The sequence below is a fragment of the Molothrus ater genome, chromosome 1 (assembly GCF_012460135.2).
Source record: "Molothrus ater isolate BHLD 08-10-18 breed brown headed cowbird chromosome 1, BPBGC_Mater_1.1, whole genome shotgun sequence".
NCBI classification, from domain to species: domain Eukaryota; kingdom Metazoa; phylum Chordata; class Aves; order Passeriformes; family Icteridae; genus Molothrus; species Molothrus ater.
Window position 1 is genome coordinate 100,317,645 of NC_050478.2, and position 19,426 is coordinate 100,337,070.

Genomic DNA, 19,426 nt, shown 5'->3' on the forward strand with positions numbered 1-19,426 from the left:
TCAGGTTGAATAAAGTCTGCAGTAACAAAGTAATGATTTGTCATGATCTTGGGGATTATAATGTCTGAACTAAAGCTAGGAGAAAATTGACAGTTTTGTTTCAGTGTTTAAAATGAAACACTGTAGATAAAATGTAAATTGAGGCTGATACAATAGAAAAAAATTCTGCTTTCATTTATGCTAATAAATTATAGTTCTCCTGAGATAATATCTATAGTGCAACTTTAACAACTAAAAACCACGTTTATAATTATCAGATCTTTTGAATAAGTCGAAAAGTTGTATTAGACTTGATCCTTAATAAACTTATAGTTACATTACTGCTACACTCCAAGAGGCAACTGTGTCCAACAACATTTAACTGCTTCAGTTTTCACATATTCACTTAATAATAAACCAAAACAAAAAAAAAGCTAGTATCCCCTTTGTGTGTTTTAGGCTTGTTCTGTGTCTTTGATCAAAAGCTCTTGCACTGAATCTCTTTAACACACACCTGAATAGTACAAAGAATTCAGTAAGTAGGTCTGTCTGCCCACTTAGTGCATTCAAAGACTCAGGATGTAAAACCATTTTGAAAAAGATTTCTGAATATGGTAGAGAAATTTTCTGAACTATGAACGTATTTAAACGAGACTGAATATAATTAAAAGGATTTATTTAATTTTATCTCATATTTATTTTCTATTAGACCTGACATACTCTGATTTTCTTTTTCTTTGCTTTCATTACTCCTTTGACTTAAAAAGCAAGGCTCATTATATTGCAGAAAGCAGTACCTTGTTATTTCAGTAGCAAACCAACATCACACAGAAATTAAATAATTCTGTATCTTATGTCTATATTCTTTGGAAATGAATGATTCATTTGATTCGTTGGAAGTAGTCCAGATCCTTGCTGCTTTTCTGGAAGCACTTGGAATTTTTTTCGCTATTCTCATTTGACAGTCCATTGCACGTTGCTCTAATTTAGTGAAGGTCACATTTAAATTTAGCAGTGTCCCCTGCCATTAAAACCTGGGTAATGCTACCCCATTTCCACTTGGGAATGCTCTGGTGAAAACTACATTAATGTACCTATGGTGTGCAGTGACAGTAGCACATCTCTGGTAGTGTCCTATTTGGACATGTTTTTCCACAAGGTGCTCCTGAGAGTTATGTAGGGCACCTCAGGATGAGCTAAATAACCAAAAAAAATGTGCATGGGGTAATCCTAACTCATTTATTTGTTCACCTTTCCTAAAAGCCTGGTGTTTTTCAGTTCCAGAATTGAATGCTGAAGAAACAACAAATTACTTTGTTATAAATGGAAATGAGAGCCAGAGCAAAAGCTTTCACCCTCTGTCATCCAGCTAGAGAGGATCAAGTTGGTTTTGCATAAGATTTTAACATGCCAGTTCTTTGGACCATATTGCAGAAATTGAGCACAAAAACTTGTGTGTGTTTGTCTTCTAATATGTCACAGATAATTTAAGATACCTAACTCTTGACTTCAAGGGTGTCTGTGTCTATGTTTATACAGCATGTTATGGTGTCAGAAGCATGGTGTGGAGCTCCTGGCAGGCTAATTGAAAGTCAGCATTAGGACAGGTTAGTTTTTACATAGCAGAGTTGGTGGTGGAGAGGAGCTTTGCCCTCAGGAGTGCCAGTCCTGAACTCTGAGCACTCTCACCATGAGGCAGAATGATTCTCCTTCATTAAGTGTGTTGGAGATCTGGGTAAAATATGGAAGCACTTAAAAATAATTATTGTACCGCATATTTTTAATAAAAAACTATTGGAATTCATAAAAGTGCAGTAGTAATGCAAATTTTGCTGTGGCTGGTGGCCATATCTGAGGTCCCCGTGGGAAAGTTCAAAGTTAGTTAACTCACTTTAGGAGCTGGAGCTTCACAGCATCTTTAGGGATGATAAGTTTAGGGACCTAAAAAAAGCCACCTGAGTGGCTTTTGACCAAGGGAGAACTTTAGGGAGGGACAGGCATTTGAGCTGAAAACAGCCCTTTGCTGCTCTAAGTACAAGCCTGTCTTTGGGCTTTGTGTGTTTAAAAATTGAGGCAGGCCTAGGAGGGGATGAAAGCTCAGACAGTGCCCCATTGTGTGTGCTGTGAGATGTGGATTCTGCCTGTTCAGGGAGATGTGTATGTTGAGGGGAAAATAGGCTTTTTCTCAAAGTGAAGTACTTGCAATAATTGCACTTTTACAAGTGTCAAACCTCTTTGGTTCCTGTACAAAGGCTGTATATTTGAAGAGCTCAAGAATGTTAAACTGGCAGAGTTCATTGGAAGAGTCTAATTTGGGTCATATTGAAAACCTAAAACACTGATGAACCCCTGTCCAAGAGGCATTCCTTAAGGTGTTGGAGGAAGGTATATGGAATGGAAATATGGGCAGTGTTTGCGCATGAAAAGAAACGAAATAATTTGGGTTTTGTTTTTGCCATGTGTGTAAAAGGAGTGTGTGGATGTTGTTTTTACATTGTTTTTGAAGTCAAAGTGTTCCAGCAACTTTATCACAGTCTATTATAAAAACACTGCATGAGTCCAGACTGGTGTAGAAACTGCAGGAATGCTCACAGTGGGACAAAGTTGCCCTTTCACTAATGATTTCAGCACAGCAAAGTACAAGTTCAAAATGTGGGAAATGTTTGTATGTTGGGGTTTTCTTTGGTCTGAAGCCATGACTTCCAAAAGAACTTGATGAGAAGGTGTAAAGCTTAATAATACAGGCTTCCTTGTTTATTTTTAAAATTTATTTATCTGCTGATTGATTTCCAGAGGTCAGGTCTTTGCTGAAATTTAAATCAATCAGGAGCAAATGTGTTCTAAAATTCAAGGTTTCTTTTTTTTTTACCTGAGTTAAGCAGCATTATTTAGTGTTACTAATGACACTTATTTCAGTGTTATGCAGTTGTTTTGGGGTGTAAATGTGCAACTTTGTGGTTTAAAAAAGCTTTGCTAGGTCCATTTTTACCCTTCTTTTTCTCATATATATCTGTTTTCACTTATAATTGAAGACTGTATCGGTGCTTGTCACTTGCTAGGTGCCAGAGGTTTTTATTTTCTGCTAAATTGGCCAACAGTAGGGTTTAGAACATGTGATTTCTTTGTAAATAATTTATGCTTTAAAAAAAATTTTAAAAGTGACAGTCCCTGATTATCCAACTCAAAAATCCCTCTTATTTATCAATTCATCCAGTTAGCTGTGAAAAGGTTTTCCTTTTTTTTTTTTTCTGTTTTTATTTGATTTGTATTACAGGTAAAGTGACAGCACACATGCACTGAAGCAGCAATCAGTTGACTTGTATACTTTGCTTCTAGTTATATAGACCTAAAGGTTTTTTTTTGTATGAAATTGCATCAGTAGTTTTATCCATGGGAAGAAGCATTGACAATTCTGTGACTTTTGTTTGATAGTTGTATGGCAATTGTGTAGTTTACAGGATCCTTGGTAAACTGATACTCCTGGAAGCACTGAACATTTCAGTTTCAATGCAAGTCAAAGCAAAGTTACTTAGTTAAGTTGTTTGCTGTTTTGTCTTTCAGCAAGCAGAATCTGTGATACAGACAATGAGTAAATATGGCTTTGATTGCATGTCCTAAACTAAGGAGCTGAGAGACTGAACTGCAGCTCTGACTTGGTGCTGCTGTTACAGGCTTTTCTCTTGTGTCAGCTTTGCGTGCATTACGAAATGAGTTCATAGCACATAAAAATGCACAAACCATATTCCTGAGCTGCAGAAGCCCACTGCTGGTACATCAAAGAAAGCAGCAGCTATCATCCAGTTTTAGCCACAGTGCTTTTGGATACCTTAATCCTCTTCCCAAACAGAAGAAGGCAGAGAGAGTGCACTTTCTTTATCCATTCCCTCTTCTACTTTTTTTAAGTTTTGGTAGCAAAATCCAGAAGCTGTGTTCAGCAGCCATCACTGCATGACACAAGACATAATTTTCTTTGCATCTGATCTGGACATTTCAGTCTTCATGTATGCTAAGCTCTTTCAAATGTACCTTTTGTTAAAGTTAGAAATTACTCACTTTGTGTTTATTCCCAGGTGCTCAAAGTATCAAAATGATTATTCAGTTATACTTCATTTTGATGTCAGTTTCCTTCAAACTGCTATTCTTTGTTCCCTTTCAGTTGCTGAAGGGGTGTATGTTGGGATTGTACTCAGCACCTGAGTTACAGGAAACACGTCTACCGCTGGAATTAATATATTTTACTTTGTGTGATTCCACATTTTCAGTTTATTTTTTTTTAACAATACAAGTTTTACAAGACAGTTACTGCAAAACAGCTTCCTTAAAAAGTGAGCAAGATATACTACAAATACAAGTTTAATATTTTAGAGCTTTTTTAAGATCTGTATGGTGCAGTGTCCTGTCTCCAGAGTGAGTCGTGACAGAAGTCAGGGGAAGGGTACGAGAGCAGAGCAAGAAAGCAGTGATGCTTCCCTGACATACCTTCCTGTCTCAATAGCACTCCCCAAGACAGAAGCTGTTCTTTGAACTGAAAAAAACACATACAGGTTTTTCTTCTTCACTAATTTGCCTAATCACTTTCCCTAGCTGCATTTTAACATAAATATGTATAAACATATTTCAAGGGTTTAGCATGTGCAAAATGTTTTTATTGAACAAAGTTAACAAAATTATTGGAAATAAATTATAAAATAAAGTGTTTTATATATTGGGGTTTTAATTTGTTTTTTGTTTATTAGCCACTGTCTTGCAAAGTGAATTTGCACTGTAAAGTAATCCCAGCAGAGGAATGAAGTACACAAGTATAAAGCTGTCAGACTACAGCAATCATTAAATCGTCTGTCTAAATAAACTAATGGGAAACGATTTTAAGTCTTTGCTAACCTCCAGCCTCTCAGACCAAAAATACTTTGTTGTGCTGAAATAAGTAAGCAACTAGAGTAAAAATTAATGTCTTAAGAATCCCTTTGTGTTGTCCTATTTCCTGAAAAAGAATTTCAAAACTCTGCAGTAAAAAGTGTGTCGACCAGGATTGTACCGAAAGGCAGATTAGAGAAAATGTCATTTGATGACAAGGTTTGGTATATTTAGAAATGCTCCTGTTATTAAAGTTGCTGCTGTGCCAACTACTCCTACACTGGAGTCTGCTAATTTGTGTGACATGCTATCTGTCCCAACACACAAGGATGATCAGAGATTACATGCAATAACTCCAGTCCTACTTCCATTGTCAGACAAGGATCTCCCAGCAGTGACATTACCTTCTTGTGGTTTGCTATTGCAGTCCCATTTTCCCTTCCCTCTTCATTAATACCCATTTTCAAACTCCTGTTTGAAATGCCATTATTTACATCTTTAACATTCCAGAGGCTTTGATAGTGCTCATAAGGAAAATGATGTCAAGAGAGAAAACTAATGTCAAGAGAGAAAATGTGCATTTATAATTGCGGGATGTTCAGGACAATCTTTTCCTAGCTCACACTGAGTAAGAGGTCATTGGTTTGCTTTGCTCTTGACAGGGCACAAATAAGAAGCCTCAATTCAATGAAAAATTGAGGTACAACCTCATCACTATGGAATACAGTTGTTGGCAGTTTCAGTGGCAAATGTGTGCCTCCACAGCTGTGCAACAGGCAAAGGAGTCCTTGGGGGCTGTTGTCCCTGTGCTCAGTGAGTAATGCTGGGACATCGACAGCTGTGTCCAGACACCTCTCAGATCAATGAAGAGGCACAAACTGAAGGGCAGTTTCCAAGTGTCATTAAGCTGTGAGAGAAAGAAGGCATCTCATGTTAGTTTATTCTTTCTTTGAATTTCTTCCTACCTGCCCCACAAAAAAATTATGTGTGCGCAATATAGTCTCAAAAAGTAGAGTAATGTTACTTTGAGGTTTGCAGTATCAGAAGGAAAAAGGGAAAATAACCTTAAAAGGTCCTGTTTTGTTTTTAAATTATGAATTTTTATTTCAAATATTGAAATAAGAAAGCTGTAGGTATGTGGTATTAGTTGCTCTTGCTTGTTCTATGCTGTATTACTTAAGTGCCTACTCAAGTGCTACTATAGGTATTAGCGGATCATTTTTCTCTTAGATTTTGATGGTTATTGCCCTCTCAGTTGCTGGGTCTGTTATACAAACACCAGAAAAGGTTGTTCCTCACTTGACCTCTTCGTTCATGTGAATGGCATTAATATATATTTCTTCTTTGTTTTTACAGGTTATTGAATCACTAGGGATTATTATATATAAAGCCCTGGACTATGGTTTGAAGGAAAATGAAGAGAGGGAATTAAGTCCTCCACTGGAGCAGCTTATTGACTACATGACTAATGCCACAGAAACAGATGGGAGTAGGGATGAAGGATATGATGCTCTGGATGAAGGAGTGGAGGATGAGGATGATGACAAAGAAGAAGTTGAGGCCATTCACTCCTATAAAGATGTCATGAAGGTACAGTAGTGGGCAGTTTATATGATAGTTCTGTCAATGAGAAAACTTTTCTGCATTATTATTCTGTGTGATACTGGCTGTGTCATTTTCTGATTTCCCTGGTCCTTTTATAAGGTTTGTTTGTGAAAATGACATGCAGCATTATTTCAAGCTTGACAGTAGGCAACAGAAAATCCATTATCAACTTTAGCATTGGATGTGCCATTAACATCACAATCTGATTTAATCCCTGCACTGGATAGTCAGCCTTGCAGTGTAAACATCTGTTGAATTACTTTGTGTACTCTTGGATACTTCATGGTGTGTTTCAATTAATTCACCTTTTCATTAGCAGGTTATTAGGGTAATTATTTCTTATCAGTTCCTTCACTTGGCACCCTCCCCTCCTGAAGCACAGCAATGGTTTTGTACCATAGCTTATTTGGATGGAGTGAGTCAGAACACAGTATTTCACTGGTGATCATTATGGCTGCAGTTCTTGACCTGAGTTGTGATATTCAGAAATACAGCTTATGAATTTTAATTGTGACAAGTTCTTTAATGTGTGATCATTATGGCTGCAGTTCTTGACCTGAGTTGTGATATTCAGAAATACAGCTTATGAATTTTAATTGTGACAAGTTCTTTAATGTTATCTAGGTGACTGTGAATAATCATTTAAAAGTATTACCTTCTGTTTTCTACAGAGTAATGTGTGCATGTTTTAGAGCCCAGTGAGCTCTTATTACAGACAGAGGTATTAATAAGCGTGGTTGAAAAAAAATAGCATAATTGGTTTAACTTATAAATAATCTGATATTAATATAGGTTGGAAAACATTATGCTAACTTCTACCTGAGGACTGAGCCATTTATAGTGCTTCTTCATAAATGCAAGTCATATCTAAGGACCAGGAGCTTAGTGCACCACATAAATTAAGTGTCATGGTGGAAGCTGAGACTAGAGGAATGTCCCAAATAGCCCATCAGAACACACTGACACAAGAAAGAGACCCCACTAAAATGCTTCAGTTCTGCTCTGCCCTTCAACCCCTGCCCCTGCCAGCCTTGCTGAGTTGCTGCAAGCAGGTGCTTTGCTCTCTCGTCCCTCTGCCTCTCCCTGACACCCAGAGGGGGCAGTTGCACCCTGCTAAGCCCCCATGCAAGCTGCTCCAGACATTCTTGAGGAAATTTAGAAGATTGATGGGATACATTCCTCCTTTTCCCTGAGTTTGGCAAAATGCTGTGAATTGGTGACAGCTGAAGTTTTTGATAAATGTTTTGATAAGATTGATAAGTGAAAGTTTCACTTAGTGCAGAGGCAGACAAGACCTTTGTATACACAGAGCTAAGACAGTGGCTTTGTGGAAGTGATTGTTTTGCAAGTTCTTTACTTGATTTCTGCAAACAATAAAAGATAAATTAGGAAAACTTTGCTGAACTCCTTTAGGTACACTGGTGTAGACATCCCTGAAATCAAAAGCGATAAGAAAATTCAGCAGGTTTCAATGGTTAAGGCCTTTTCATTTGGCTTTGTTAATATCTCTGCTAGTTTGAGCTATCTGCCTGTTTCTATGTTTTAAAATCAGCATCTTACCTTAAATTTCTTCATCATATTTTGTTAATAGTTTTATATCATCCTGGACATGTACTGCTTCTGTGACTTCATCTTAGTGAACTGGTCAGCTGTCATTTGTACATCATCCTGACTTTTACTCCTACATCCCTTGGAATTCTCTTCTATTTCTGTTGTTATTTTTGCCTTAATTATGTGCTGCAGGCTTAACTCTGCAAATTACCTTTATTCCATGCTCAGTGTTATTACTGCATTGAGAGGACTAGAATGCCATATTTTGACATGACTGCAAATTTGCAAGATCTTTTTTTTCTTGACTTAATACCTTTTTATGGGTCAGACCATCTTCTGCATGTGGCTTTCTCTTATCCCCCCCCTCAGCAGTGGTAAAATGTTAGAGGCTACACCCTTATTTACCCAGTGACTGTTTCACAACAGTAATGTGTGGTCTTGTGACTATGAGGTTCAATTATTTTAAGATCCTCTTGGCAAGACTCACTGCAAAGCTTTTTCCTCCACAGTTTGTAGTGAATGCTGAAGCAGGTTTGCTCATTGAATTGAGAACTGTTGTTCTTGCCTCCCCTGCATTCTCTACATCACAAGCTTGGAAAATGGTAGTGATGGCCTGTGTGCTACTAATACTGATTTTTAAGGTTTTTAACTATGTAGTCTCTGGTCTGGAAATTATTTCGTCCTTGAAAAGTGATTATATGGTTCCTCCTCCAAAAACTGTCTTTGTCTGGCCACTAAAACTGAACTTTTCACCATTAATCACTAACTTAGGTGAGCATATTTTGTGATTAAAAAACACAGAGGTAGTTAAGATATGTGAGGTTTTTCTGTAATGTGAAGTAAGCAAGGTCAATCCTGCACCCTCCCCCTAGCCTGGAAAATGCTGAGTAATATGGCAAACACTGATTCCCAAGAACAGGGAAAAGGGTAAGTGCTAAATAGTACTGCCAAGATTATCATTGGCAAAGCCAGTGGGGAAGACACAGACAAGCTTTTGTGCTGCTTCTTGGTATATTTGGCTGATTTAGGTTCTGATTTCCTTGGCAGGACCAACCTGCTGCCCAGACTTGACCTACTGTTTTTAAAAATGCATCTGTGAAGAGAGGAGACATTGGTTACCAGAGGCTTTTAGTCTTTGATATATTTCTGATTTGCCAGCCCTGCTGCAAAAGAAGGGAGAAATGGAGACAGCAAAGACTGGACATTTTCAGACAGATGCTTTCCTTGTTTGAGTCCCTCTCCCCACCCCATCCACTGTGTGTACACACTGTGCTCTATAAATCTGTACGTGTGGGGAGTGCCAGGTTGGCTCTGCATGTACACAGTACAGTAATCCCAGGATCAGGAGCACAGGTTGGCAGCACACATACACCTTGGGAAGCCTTGGTCAACAGAGAATACACAGGGAAGGCCTGGCATGCTGGGCAGTGCTGGGCTTGCTAAGGGTGTGGGAAGTCCTGTCATGTGGCACCTTTATCACAGCGTGGGGCCCTCCCTGATACTGAGACAAGATGATGTAGTTTATCAACCTCTTCCAGAGTATGCTCAAACCCTAATTCCACTCCTGATCTTAACATTATCACACTCCTTATCCCACAGATCTCTGCAGACAGATGGTTTAAACCAACAACATCTTCCTGTTAACCCTGAGGCACTTTCTAAGCTGCGATTTATCAATATCTGCTGGCTTGAGCCCCAGCCCTAAACCCAGTTACAGTATTATACTTCAGTCTAGGTCAACACCCCTTTCTAATTCTGCATGTAAAGGTAACCTCATAAGGCTTTGATAGCAGGTTTTATTCTGTGCTGGTATTTGCTGGGCTGAACTGCCATCCTAGCCTGTCATTTCTTCCAGATTTGAACATCATTGTAGCCAAATGACCACTGCCAGCACTAGACTGCCTCAGCCCTTCTGCAGAGCAGAGGTGTTGTAGAGGTGCTGTCAGTTGTGCCTGCAAGTCACAGCACTAACCTTTGTCACTGCCTTGCTGCCTTTTTCTGCAGGTCTTGTAGAAGGTACAGAAAGAAGACAGCACCCTTCCTGAACCAGTATCTTTCTCTTTCTTATGTTCACCTTTCATCCCAAAAGTTAACTCAGGTTTTAATATCTGTAGCTAAGCCACACCTTCTTGTCTAGGACACAAATGCAGGTGGATGGTCTCTGGTGCTCGATGGCTTTGGGTCCCAGGTCTTTCCTAATTGCTTGTAAGAAGTTCAGTAATAGTGTTTGTTAGTTCTGACCAAAAATTAACTGTCATGCAAGTGCTGCTTCACAAAGGTGAATTAGTGGCCCAGGTCCCATCGTAAACAAAACTCATACATAGAAAATCTCCATGCTGACTTAATTTGCATGAAATTTTTTTTTTCAGAGCAGCATAGTCAGTATTGTGTTTTCTCGCTATAAGAAATGTAAACAAGGATGCAGTTTGTAATATTTTTATTAGTAAAAAATTATGTTTGTGCTTTGCAAAGAGGAAGAATAAATTGTTTCTCTCAACCTCAAACACTCCTTCTCTCCCATTTCAGTTTTAATCATTGGCATGGTGATGAGATGAAAAACTTGGATGTCTAGGTGACTCATATGTCTTGGTAGTTCAAGGGTATGGCTGAAATTTACAGTGGTGATATTGATCTGCCTCTGTTTTATTTTGAGTACTCTGATAGTAGAACAGATCTACCATCAATGGCATGTGTAGGATTATAGGGGAAAAGAAAAATATGTCCTGTCTCACTGCAATTATAGGCAGGATAAGAAGATCTACATTTAGATCTAAGTATTTTGGAGACTCCCTTCTGAGTCTGAGGACTATTATCATATAGATGCTGTGACCCCATGTAAGTATAATATGGGAACCTGTCAGAGAGGAACCAGAAAATGCAGTTAAAAACAAGTCAGGGTATTTGTTTATGACAGACAGTTAAAGAGTTCATGTAAAGGAATTCAAAACCCCATAATTTTGTCCAGTACAAGCTTAGTAAGGTGCAGCTTTCTGTGAGTGTAATTCAGTTTAAGGCTGGGCTGGCCTAAGCATTTTTGTATGAGCCTGAAATTTATGCTTCATTTCCAAACAAGCAACTTGCAGTGTATGCTGTAACTCTGTGTGAAGATGCTGATGAGTTGGAAACTTACTGAGATGGTAAAGTCCCAGATGTTGCCAATTCATTTTATATTAAAAAGGAATGCAGCAACGTTGGCCATTTGTGAAAATGCTCAAAAAAGACAACAATTGATCCTTTTCCTTTCTCTTGAATTCTGTACTCACATGTTTATGCGCTAGTCTTTATCTCGGTGGATCTCATTTTAGAAAAACATTATTTTTGTCTCATGTGCATGGAGAGGCATTGAAATTACAGTGGGTTGGAAGTCCTCAGTTCTCTTCACTTTTTTTCTCACAGTACTTGCTGGCTTGAACAAAAATTTATCATTATTATTACACTTGGGGATCTTCAGTCACATAGACCGGCTGTCTGAGACCTCCTTTGTTATATCGGGAAACCTCCTGTCCCATCTGTTTGGGTCTCTGAAAGTGCAGCCATCTAGTTTGTGTACCTCTTAAGCTCTGAGGAAGGCAGGTTCTCCTTTGGCTGTTCCTTTTTTGCAGTTTAACTCTTTGGGGACTGTCAGCTAGAAAGAAACCCCAAAATCTCCCAGAGTGACTTTGTAAACACAGCCCCATCTCACACTGCAATGGCAGGACACCGTTGGGTGGATGCCCCTGGGCAGTGTGGGCCTCTGAAGGTGCAGTTTTGTGGTGCTGCTCTGACCAGGTAGACAGCTTGTGTCAGCACACCTCCTGGCCACCCTTTCTCTCTGCTGCATTGACAGAAGTGGGAGCTCTGAGTTCAGCAGTGAAGTCACAAGGACCAGGGCTCATCTCCTATGCTCAGGAGGTGAGCATGTGCTCAACCATTCCCTTTGGGACTCCTACAAAACAATCACTGAGATTGGACTAGCAAAGGAATAGATGGATCTTGGCTGAATAGGACCCATCCACAGGCCTTTTCTTATTCTTTTACTGTGCTTTGAGAGAACTGGGAATTGTCTTAGAAATGCAGTAAACCTGCTGCTTTTCTCTTGTCCAGGCAAGCCTCGTGCATCATGGCTATTCATTCAAAACAGTGTGTTTCTCATGTCTGTGCTGTCACCTTTGCTGGGACCTTTGTCACCTATGTGTTGTCAAAGCATCCCAAAAGTTTATCTGTTTGCCTTTGTCCTTTAATCAGTTCCTTCATCTACAAACACAATTGTGCAGGTTCAGAGTAAACAGTGCTCCTGGCTGAGTCACGGCCAGAGCCCGTGTTGGAAGTCCTGTGCTGTGCAGGCCCACAGAGCTGAGCTGAGGACAGACTGTGCAAAATTAAGCAGGAGTGTCTCTGCATGTTTGAGTGTTTTTAATGTATGAGCAATATCTCCATGTGCTGGTATTAAAATAAAAGTATTTAACAATAATAATAGGGCTTTGATATAAAGGGCTTGTACCTGATGTACTTGCAAGGAAGTTGTCCCTCAAGACCTTGCTCTTTCATTTAAAAGAAGAACTTTTTGTCTTCCTTACTTTAATTATTATTGGAAACATTCCTTCCATCAGTATGGGCTTAGATAGATTGGAGTGTCTTACTCCAGGCTGGGAGACACAACCAAATGACCTTTTCTGCAATGATTTATGGCTCACAGTAGCACATTTACACTGGTTTAAAAACCCTGTACCCATAATTCACTTAATTATACTGGTATAACCTGTCTAAGGTCTAAAATAGTCTGAGGAATCCAAGGAGTTGTCCAACAAAAACAGGAAACACAGATGGGGTGTTCAGATTATTTTTATGGGGAGGTTAGAATACACCTGAAATTTGTGTGTGGGCCCTTATGCATCTAAAAGAGGCACAGTAGGGCAGGGACTTTTTCCCTCTGTCTTTTTTATGCTGTAATTATTATAAATAATTTATACAAGGGTAAAAATAAAGTTCCATACTTTAGTGCAGGTGGAAGGATTCTTTGGTGGTAATGGTGGCCCATAATGCATAAAAGGCAGAATTTGTCATGATAGAGCTTCAGTTATTCCATAAAAAATACAAGTTTGAAAACATGAAAAGCATTCTGTAAGAAAGAATACATCTGAAGTATCAAAGAATCTGTGTGAGCCTGTGCTGCCTAAAATATACCCTGGAGACTAAAGTAGATCAATGAGTGTTTACTCTCACAAAGTATGTTCTGTTTGATCAGATTAATTTGAAGTTCTAAGTAATGACTGGAAATCAGGGCTAATGGTCAATTAACACAGTAAAGCTGTAGAGACCCAAAACAAAGTAGGAAAAGAGCAGAGCCACAATTACAAAAAGGACCCATATCTTCTCTGCCCTGCAGATTAACTGCAGCACTCAGCAAAGCAGTGCTGCCTGACCTGGCCAAAGCTGGAGGGATCTGCCTGAGTCTCCCTCTCCAACTCTCAACCTCCCCTCTTCTCCAGGTGTTAAAACTGCTAAGTGCACAGAAGGCTGTGATGGGTTTTTCAGATTTGCTGTCAGCCTGGTAAAGGCAGTAGATCTGCTCAGAAAAATTAGCCAGGACAGCAGCTTGTCTTACGTTAGGATTTGGCCAAGGTTCATCTTGTCAGAATCCTTTCTACCCATGTAGGCTTGGATGTTTGTGGTGTTGCTGGCAGCTTTTTATCTCTGCAGGCTCCTTTAGCTACTTTAAAAGTGAAGGCCATTCTTACACAGGCTCACATGACATCTTCTATCATGCCTGTAAGGTGCAAGTGTTTGATTTATATTCCATGTAATGCCAGCATCCCACAGGGGATAACCCATGAGGGATTTCCAGTGTAGCTTCCCAGGACACCCTGTATTACTTACATCATGTGTGGGATACGTGTTTCAGTAGACAGATAAACTAATGGTGACATGCAAAACTGATGGGCAGTTTTCTCATGTAGTATTGTGTGCTGCTGATTCCCAGTGACTGCACTCACTGACCATGTTCAAAACAGCAGATGAACTTATTTCTGAAGTTTTTATGTTGTGCATCTGCAGCTCATTTGAAATAGGCACTGTGGGTGTTCTTGTAGCTCTAGTGCTCTACAGGTATGAGAGAAGCAGGACTTGTGGGGTGGGGGAGAACTTCATTAGTCTGACTGATTTAGCTGGGGTAAAATATGTTACACCTTCCAGGGTGAAAGAAAAGGTCCAATGGCAGAGTCTATGAGTGTTGGTCCTCTATAAATTGTGGAGACCCTAATTCTCTGAGGTGTTAGAGCATCACAATCCATCAGCCTATTCAGGAGAGAGTTTAAGAGGAAAAGCGGCTGTGGAAGTTTTGCCTTTTCTAGTTCTTGCCTGGAAGTAAATCACTGAATATGAGTGTGCTAAGTTTATCTTGCTGATAGCAACTATGTAAAAAACAATGTGCATTTCAGTTGTCAATGTTGCTAGTCCAGAGTCACTTATAATGGTATAATTGCGTTGGCAAAGAAAATAGAAGCAGCATAGGTGCTACAAAATTAACTCCTTACAGAGGCATATTGTCCTGTAACAGCAACATGAGAAAAATAAAGAAACTGAGGGAGAGCCCTTTAATTAAGCCACTGTGATCTTCTTGCTTTTGAATTATTCAAGAGGGAGCCTTGGGCTTGAGGCAAAATTTCTTTTGGCGCATTTATTTCAGTGCCAGTAACAGTATAAAAATAAATTAAGCATTTGGAGGAAAGGTCATAGAATTGATTTAAAAATACCATTAATTGTCCAAAATAATAATCACTTTCTTTTATCTATGTATTTTTTTTAGTATGCTCTTGACTACTGTGCTCCCATTATACTATTTTCTGCTCCCTTTTGCTTAGGGTACTGTTGCATGCTGTATTTTAGAAAAATATTTAAGTGAGATAAGGCCATTTGATACGAAGAAATAAACAGTGTCTGCTAGATTGTGCTGACCCCTGAAGATTCACATCTAAAAGGCAGGATATCATATTTATCCCAAAGATTGGTCTGAAGACAGAGCATGTTTTGCATTTTTTAGTAAAAGGTTTTTTACAGTAGGTTTTTTGTTTAAAACATTTACTTCCAACATCCCTAAATAGTATTGTAACTGAAGCACTCCTGAGAGGTGGCTTTCAAAACATTATCGTCTGCAGGATGCATGGCCCTGAGTGTGTTTTAAGTGATAGATTTGTAAATATTTTTAATGAAATAACAGAATGGCAAAAGCAGTATTCTTCTGGATGATGGCTTCAGGGCACTTCTCATGTAGTTTCAGGTTTGCCTCACTGCAAACTTTGGGCCATACATTCCAAAGCTTCTTCATATGTGGGCTGGGTATGCGGAATTGTGGAAAATGATTTGAATGTTTTAACCTAGCAGCCTTTCAGATAACTCACACTAGTCTGTGCAACTAAATCAAGTGGTCCCAAGAGATAAATTCTTTGAATCTACTGAGCTTGGCAGAGCTTTTACTGAAGGGAATGTATTAGGGCAGCCTGGATGCTATAGAAAGGTAGCAGGCATGGGAAATTAGGGATTTTATGTGAGGAGGCAAAGCAAACTGGCAGCACTGAGCAGAACCACGACTAGTTGTTGTTTGGAGATCCAAACTAAACCCTCTCAGGAGGAATATGTAGCTGAGGGCTTGACAAGGACAGAGAGCTCAGGGATTGTGCTAAGGGCAGGCAGCTGCACACAGTGGCAGAGCCTCACACACTGCTCTCAGTTGGCTTTGTGTAAAGGCTGGAAAGAAGGCACTAGGAGGATGCTTTTTGGAAGCTTGGGTGAATGGAAAACAGGCATTTTATTGCTTCTGCACTGAAGAGAGAACAACACCCTTTGTTTTGTTATTATTTAGCTATTTATCTCAGAGAAAGAGGCTAGAAACTTGATTTTAAGCACTAGAAAAACCAGGCATTTGTTTTGTAGTTATTGCACTCATGTTGGCAGGGAAGAACATGATACTTTGAGTGATTTAAGCCAAAAGAGAGTTGTATGGTTGAGGTTTTTGGAGCAAGTTGGCTGGATTTGGGGTTTTTTGCCTTCTCTTAGGATAAAGCAGACTTGGAGTTGGGACAAGAAGGTCCTAATGAGCAATTGTATTTGTATTTTCTTTTTGGCATGCCAAGATTTCTTGATGTGAGCATTAAGACCACCACTTGCTTTAAATCAGCAAATTATAAACTGATCTCTTCTAATCAATTCACATCTCCCAGTCTGTTATATCATACTGTATGTAATAAGCCCCCATTTATGTATTTTGTACAGTCAGATATACTTACATAGGTAGATGTAAGATATCACTATCCTCAATCCACCTTTTGGAAAGACAAAATTGTAAGGTGATGTTTAAAAACATGACAGTGTTAAGTGAAGAAAGTGAGCTATAGGGCTTGTTTTTAAACAAATCTTCTGTGGTAGCATGTGATATTAAAAAAACAAAAAAAAAAACAAATGAAAAAAACTGAAGTTCAAGCCAGTATTAGCAAGATTTATTAAGTCTTTTCATGTCTGGACAGGAGCACCATGTCACACTTAGAACTATTTTTAATGGCCCAGAGGTAAAAAAAAAAGGAATATGTTTTCTAGGCAACACACATTTGTAAATAAAAATACTCAGTGAGTTAATTTTGTCCTTGTGTTTGCCCTTGTGTTTAATTTCTTATAAACACATATAGAAAGTGAAGGGATTCTTGTACCTTAGCTTGATGAAGAAAGCTGGGGACAGTTCCCATAAATCCCTTCAAAGTAATTTTAAAGCAGCTTTGAACGTGACAAGTGTTTAAGTGAATTATGTTGATAGACAGGTTTCATTAATTAAAGTGATGTCATTTGCTGTCTTAAACATTTGTCCTGATTTTTCATCTGGGGCAGTGTAACTGGAGGTCAACATGTGGTCAGCTTTACTTTGAAAGTAACCACTGTGTTCCTTTTAAAAGGGTGATGTCAGTCCCTTTCACATTTGAGTGTGCTGGTCAGCAAAGGAGGGTGCTTATTGCAATTTCTTGCCCTGGTAATGGTGCCTACTGTGTTTGGAGCCAAGGCACTTTGCTGGGGACTTTCCAGTAAGGTCTGGTTGCCAGAGACACTTGGCCTCATGGTGTCACTTCAGCAGAAGTGCTGAAATCTGTCCACACCAGAAACCTTTAAAAACCAAACAACCTTACCTCAGAACACGGAGTTGGGCTTACTTTCCTGCCTTGGAGAGGGAGAGAGGGAACATCCCTGCTCCTTCCAGGTGCTCTCCTGGTGGCCAGGGGATGGATGGCACTCACCTCCCTCAGCCCGGCTCTGTGGTCAAGCGAGCAGGTAGAACCAGGATGGGTGTTTCTGTTGTGTTCAGGGCACTTGCTGCTGTGCAGGTGAAACTCAGGAGGTTTGCAGTCTCTGGGCAGGTATTGCTTGTGCCTGGGTGCAGGGCAGTGAGCAGCTGAGGGGAGATAACCAGCAAGATAACTAGACACCCCCCACAAACCTCTTTTGTCTTACATGCCTACCACAATAAAAGGATTATTAATTTTCTTTACCACTCTGGCAGATAAAGCTAACCTCTCTTTGAAGGTAATTTGGCAGCTATCTAGGCCTTTTAATGAAGGTGCTGCAAGCAGAGTGTTTTTTTGGCAGCTCCTTGCTGGTGTCATGCAGAGTTTGAGGGAACTGATCCCCCCTTGCGTGCCCTGCCTCCCCCAGATTCCTTTTGATGCCATCTTTCTTGTGGGACACTGAGGTGTACTTCAGGATACTGGCAAAAAGTCCTTTAGAAACAGTTTTGGGCTTTTTGACAAAAGAATGATATTGTAAGTTATCTTTGCTGACAGAACAATCTGTGAGCTTTAACACTCAGCAGTTTTACACCAGACTTTTGGTAGATGTGATGGTAGATCCGAAATTCAGTTCAGAGCTGTTGACTAACTCCAGTTGAGGCCTTTTGCCAATGTCTTAGGGATATCCCTGTATCCATTGCTATAAAGTTCAGTATAAAGTTGATGTTAAACTGCTTTTCATCTTTCTGATGGTAGCAACATTTGAAATAGATGTATATACTTGCATTTCTAGTTACTGTACTTTGCTCTAAGTCCTGGTTTTTAGAAATATGACTGCTCTGACTTTTAGCCTTCAAAAGTGGTTTTCTTATGAAAAATGTTAGTATAGAAAAGAGTTGTCCAAGAGTAACAATTGGTCTTTGAGTACATGCAGGAGAGTGCTCTAACATGATCACCCCTTTGATAACCTTGCTCTCTCTGGACTGAGGTCACCACAGTATTAATTGCCTTCCAGATAAAATTCCCTTTTTATTTCTGCTTTAGAAGGCATTGATAGACTTATCATGTAAAAGCATCAATTTCAATGGACATGTAGTAGATGCTTCTGCAAGTGCCAGGGGTTTTAAAGGTAGCTTTGAAGTTGAAGAACTGAGCTGAGAGTTCCTGCCTGACTTGTAGAGATATATCTTTCATGATGTGTAACTGAGAACAGGTAAATAATTACCTATGGTGCAGGTCCTTAGAGTACTTGGCACAAAATTGTTTAATTATTTCAAGGGCTGTGTTTGAAAACAAAGCAGTCATGCAGCACTTGACTGGAGAACTAGTAAAATGGTTTGCCTACCTCCATTTTCTCTTTTTCCCTTCAGATAATAAGATTTTGATGAAGAGTTGGCTGGTAGCTGGGGTGTGGTGTGTGGGGTTTTTTTTATTGGTGTGTTTTTTTGCTGTTTGCTTTTTTTCCCTGAACTATTCTCTTTTGAGGGCCACATCCCTTTTAGTGAGGAACATACTTGTTTCTACAAGGTTCCTTCTCAGATGAGAATGGTAAGACTTATCTGATATGGTTGAAATAACATCAAGTACAAAATTATTTTATGCTAATTAAAAGTAAGGTAATAAAGGTTGGAAAGATTCTTCAAATACTTTAAACTATATATATGTTTTCCATGCATCTTTTTCTGAGTGCGCAAGTAAATTAATTTCCAAAAGAATGCTCAGCATTTGAAAGTACAGGGAAGTTTATTTGAAAATTAAACAAACTGTGCTCGTGCAGTCAGAGATTGGCCCAGGTGCATGGGTTGCCCTACTTCTACAAGTGGCATATTTTGAAATAAACAAGGTAACTGTTAGAAAGGACAGCCAAGCCCTAAGGAAGAGGAAGAAATGTTCTTGTATTCAGTTTATTAGCAAGAGACAATCTCTCTGGCTCTTCAGCTTGGGGTTCCCCTCTTGTGTTGAGGTCTGTGTTGTTCATCTCTTTTGGAAGCAGAGACTCATTGGTCTCCCCTCCAAGCAGTCATGATGTGAGGAAACTAATATATTTTAAGATTGCATCAAGAGATCAGCCTTTAAAATGTGCTAGAATCTTCACAATCTCTTAATTGGGAATAATGAAGGTTATATTTTGTATATATTCCTATGAGTTCAGCACCTAAGATTTCAAGAAAACCATCAATTACTGCAAAATGCTT

At 39.2% G+C, this 19,426-nt stretch overlaps 1 protein-coding gene across 5 annotated transcripts in view; it reads left to right on the top strand.

Annotated features, from left to right (window-relative positions):
• Positions 1 to 19,426, top strand: part of SPIRE1 (spire type actin nucleation factor 1) — a 126,401-nt gene that overhangs the window by 48,760 nt on the left and 58,215 nt on the right. For all 5 annotated transcript variants that reach the window (XM_054517925.1, XM_054517946.1, XM_054517957.1 and 2 more), the window contains exon 3: positions 6,190 to 6,423. In XM_054517925.1, coding sequence (XP_054373900.1) covers positions 6,190 to 6,423 — 234 coding nt within the window. The remainder of the gene's footprint in view (positions 1 to 6,189; positions 6,424 to 19,426) is intronic.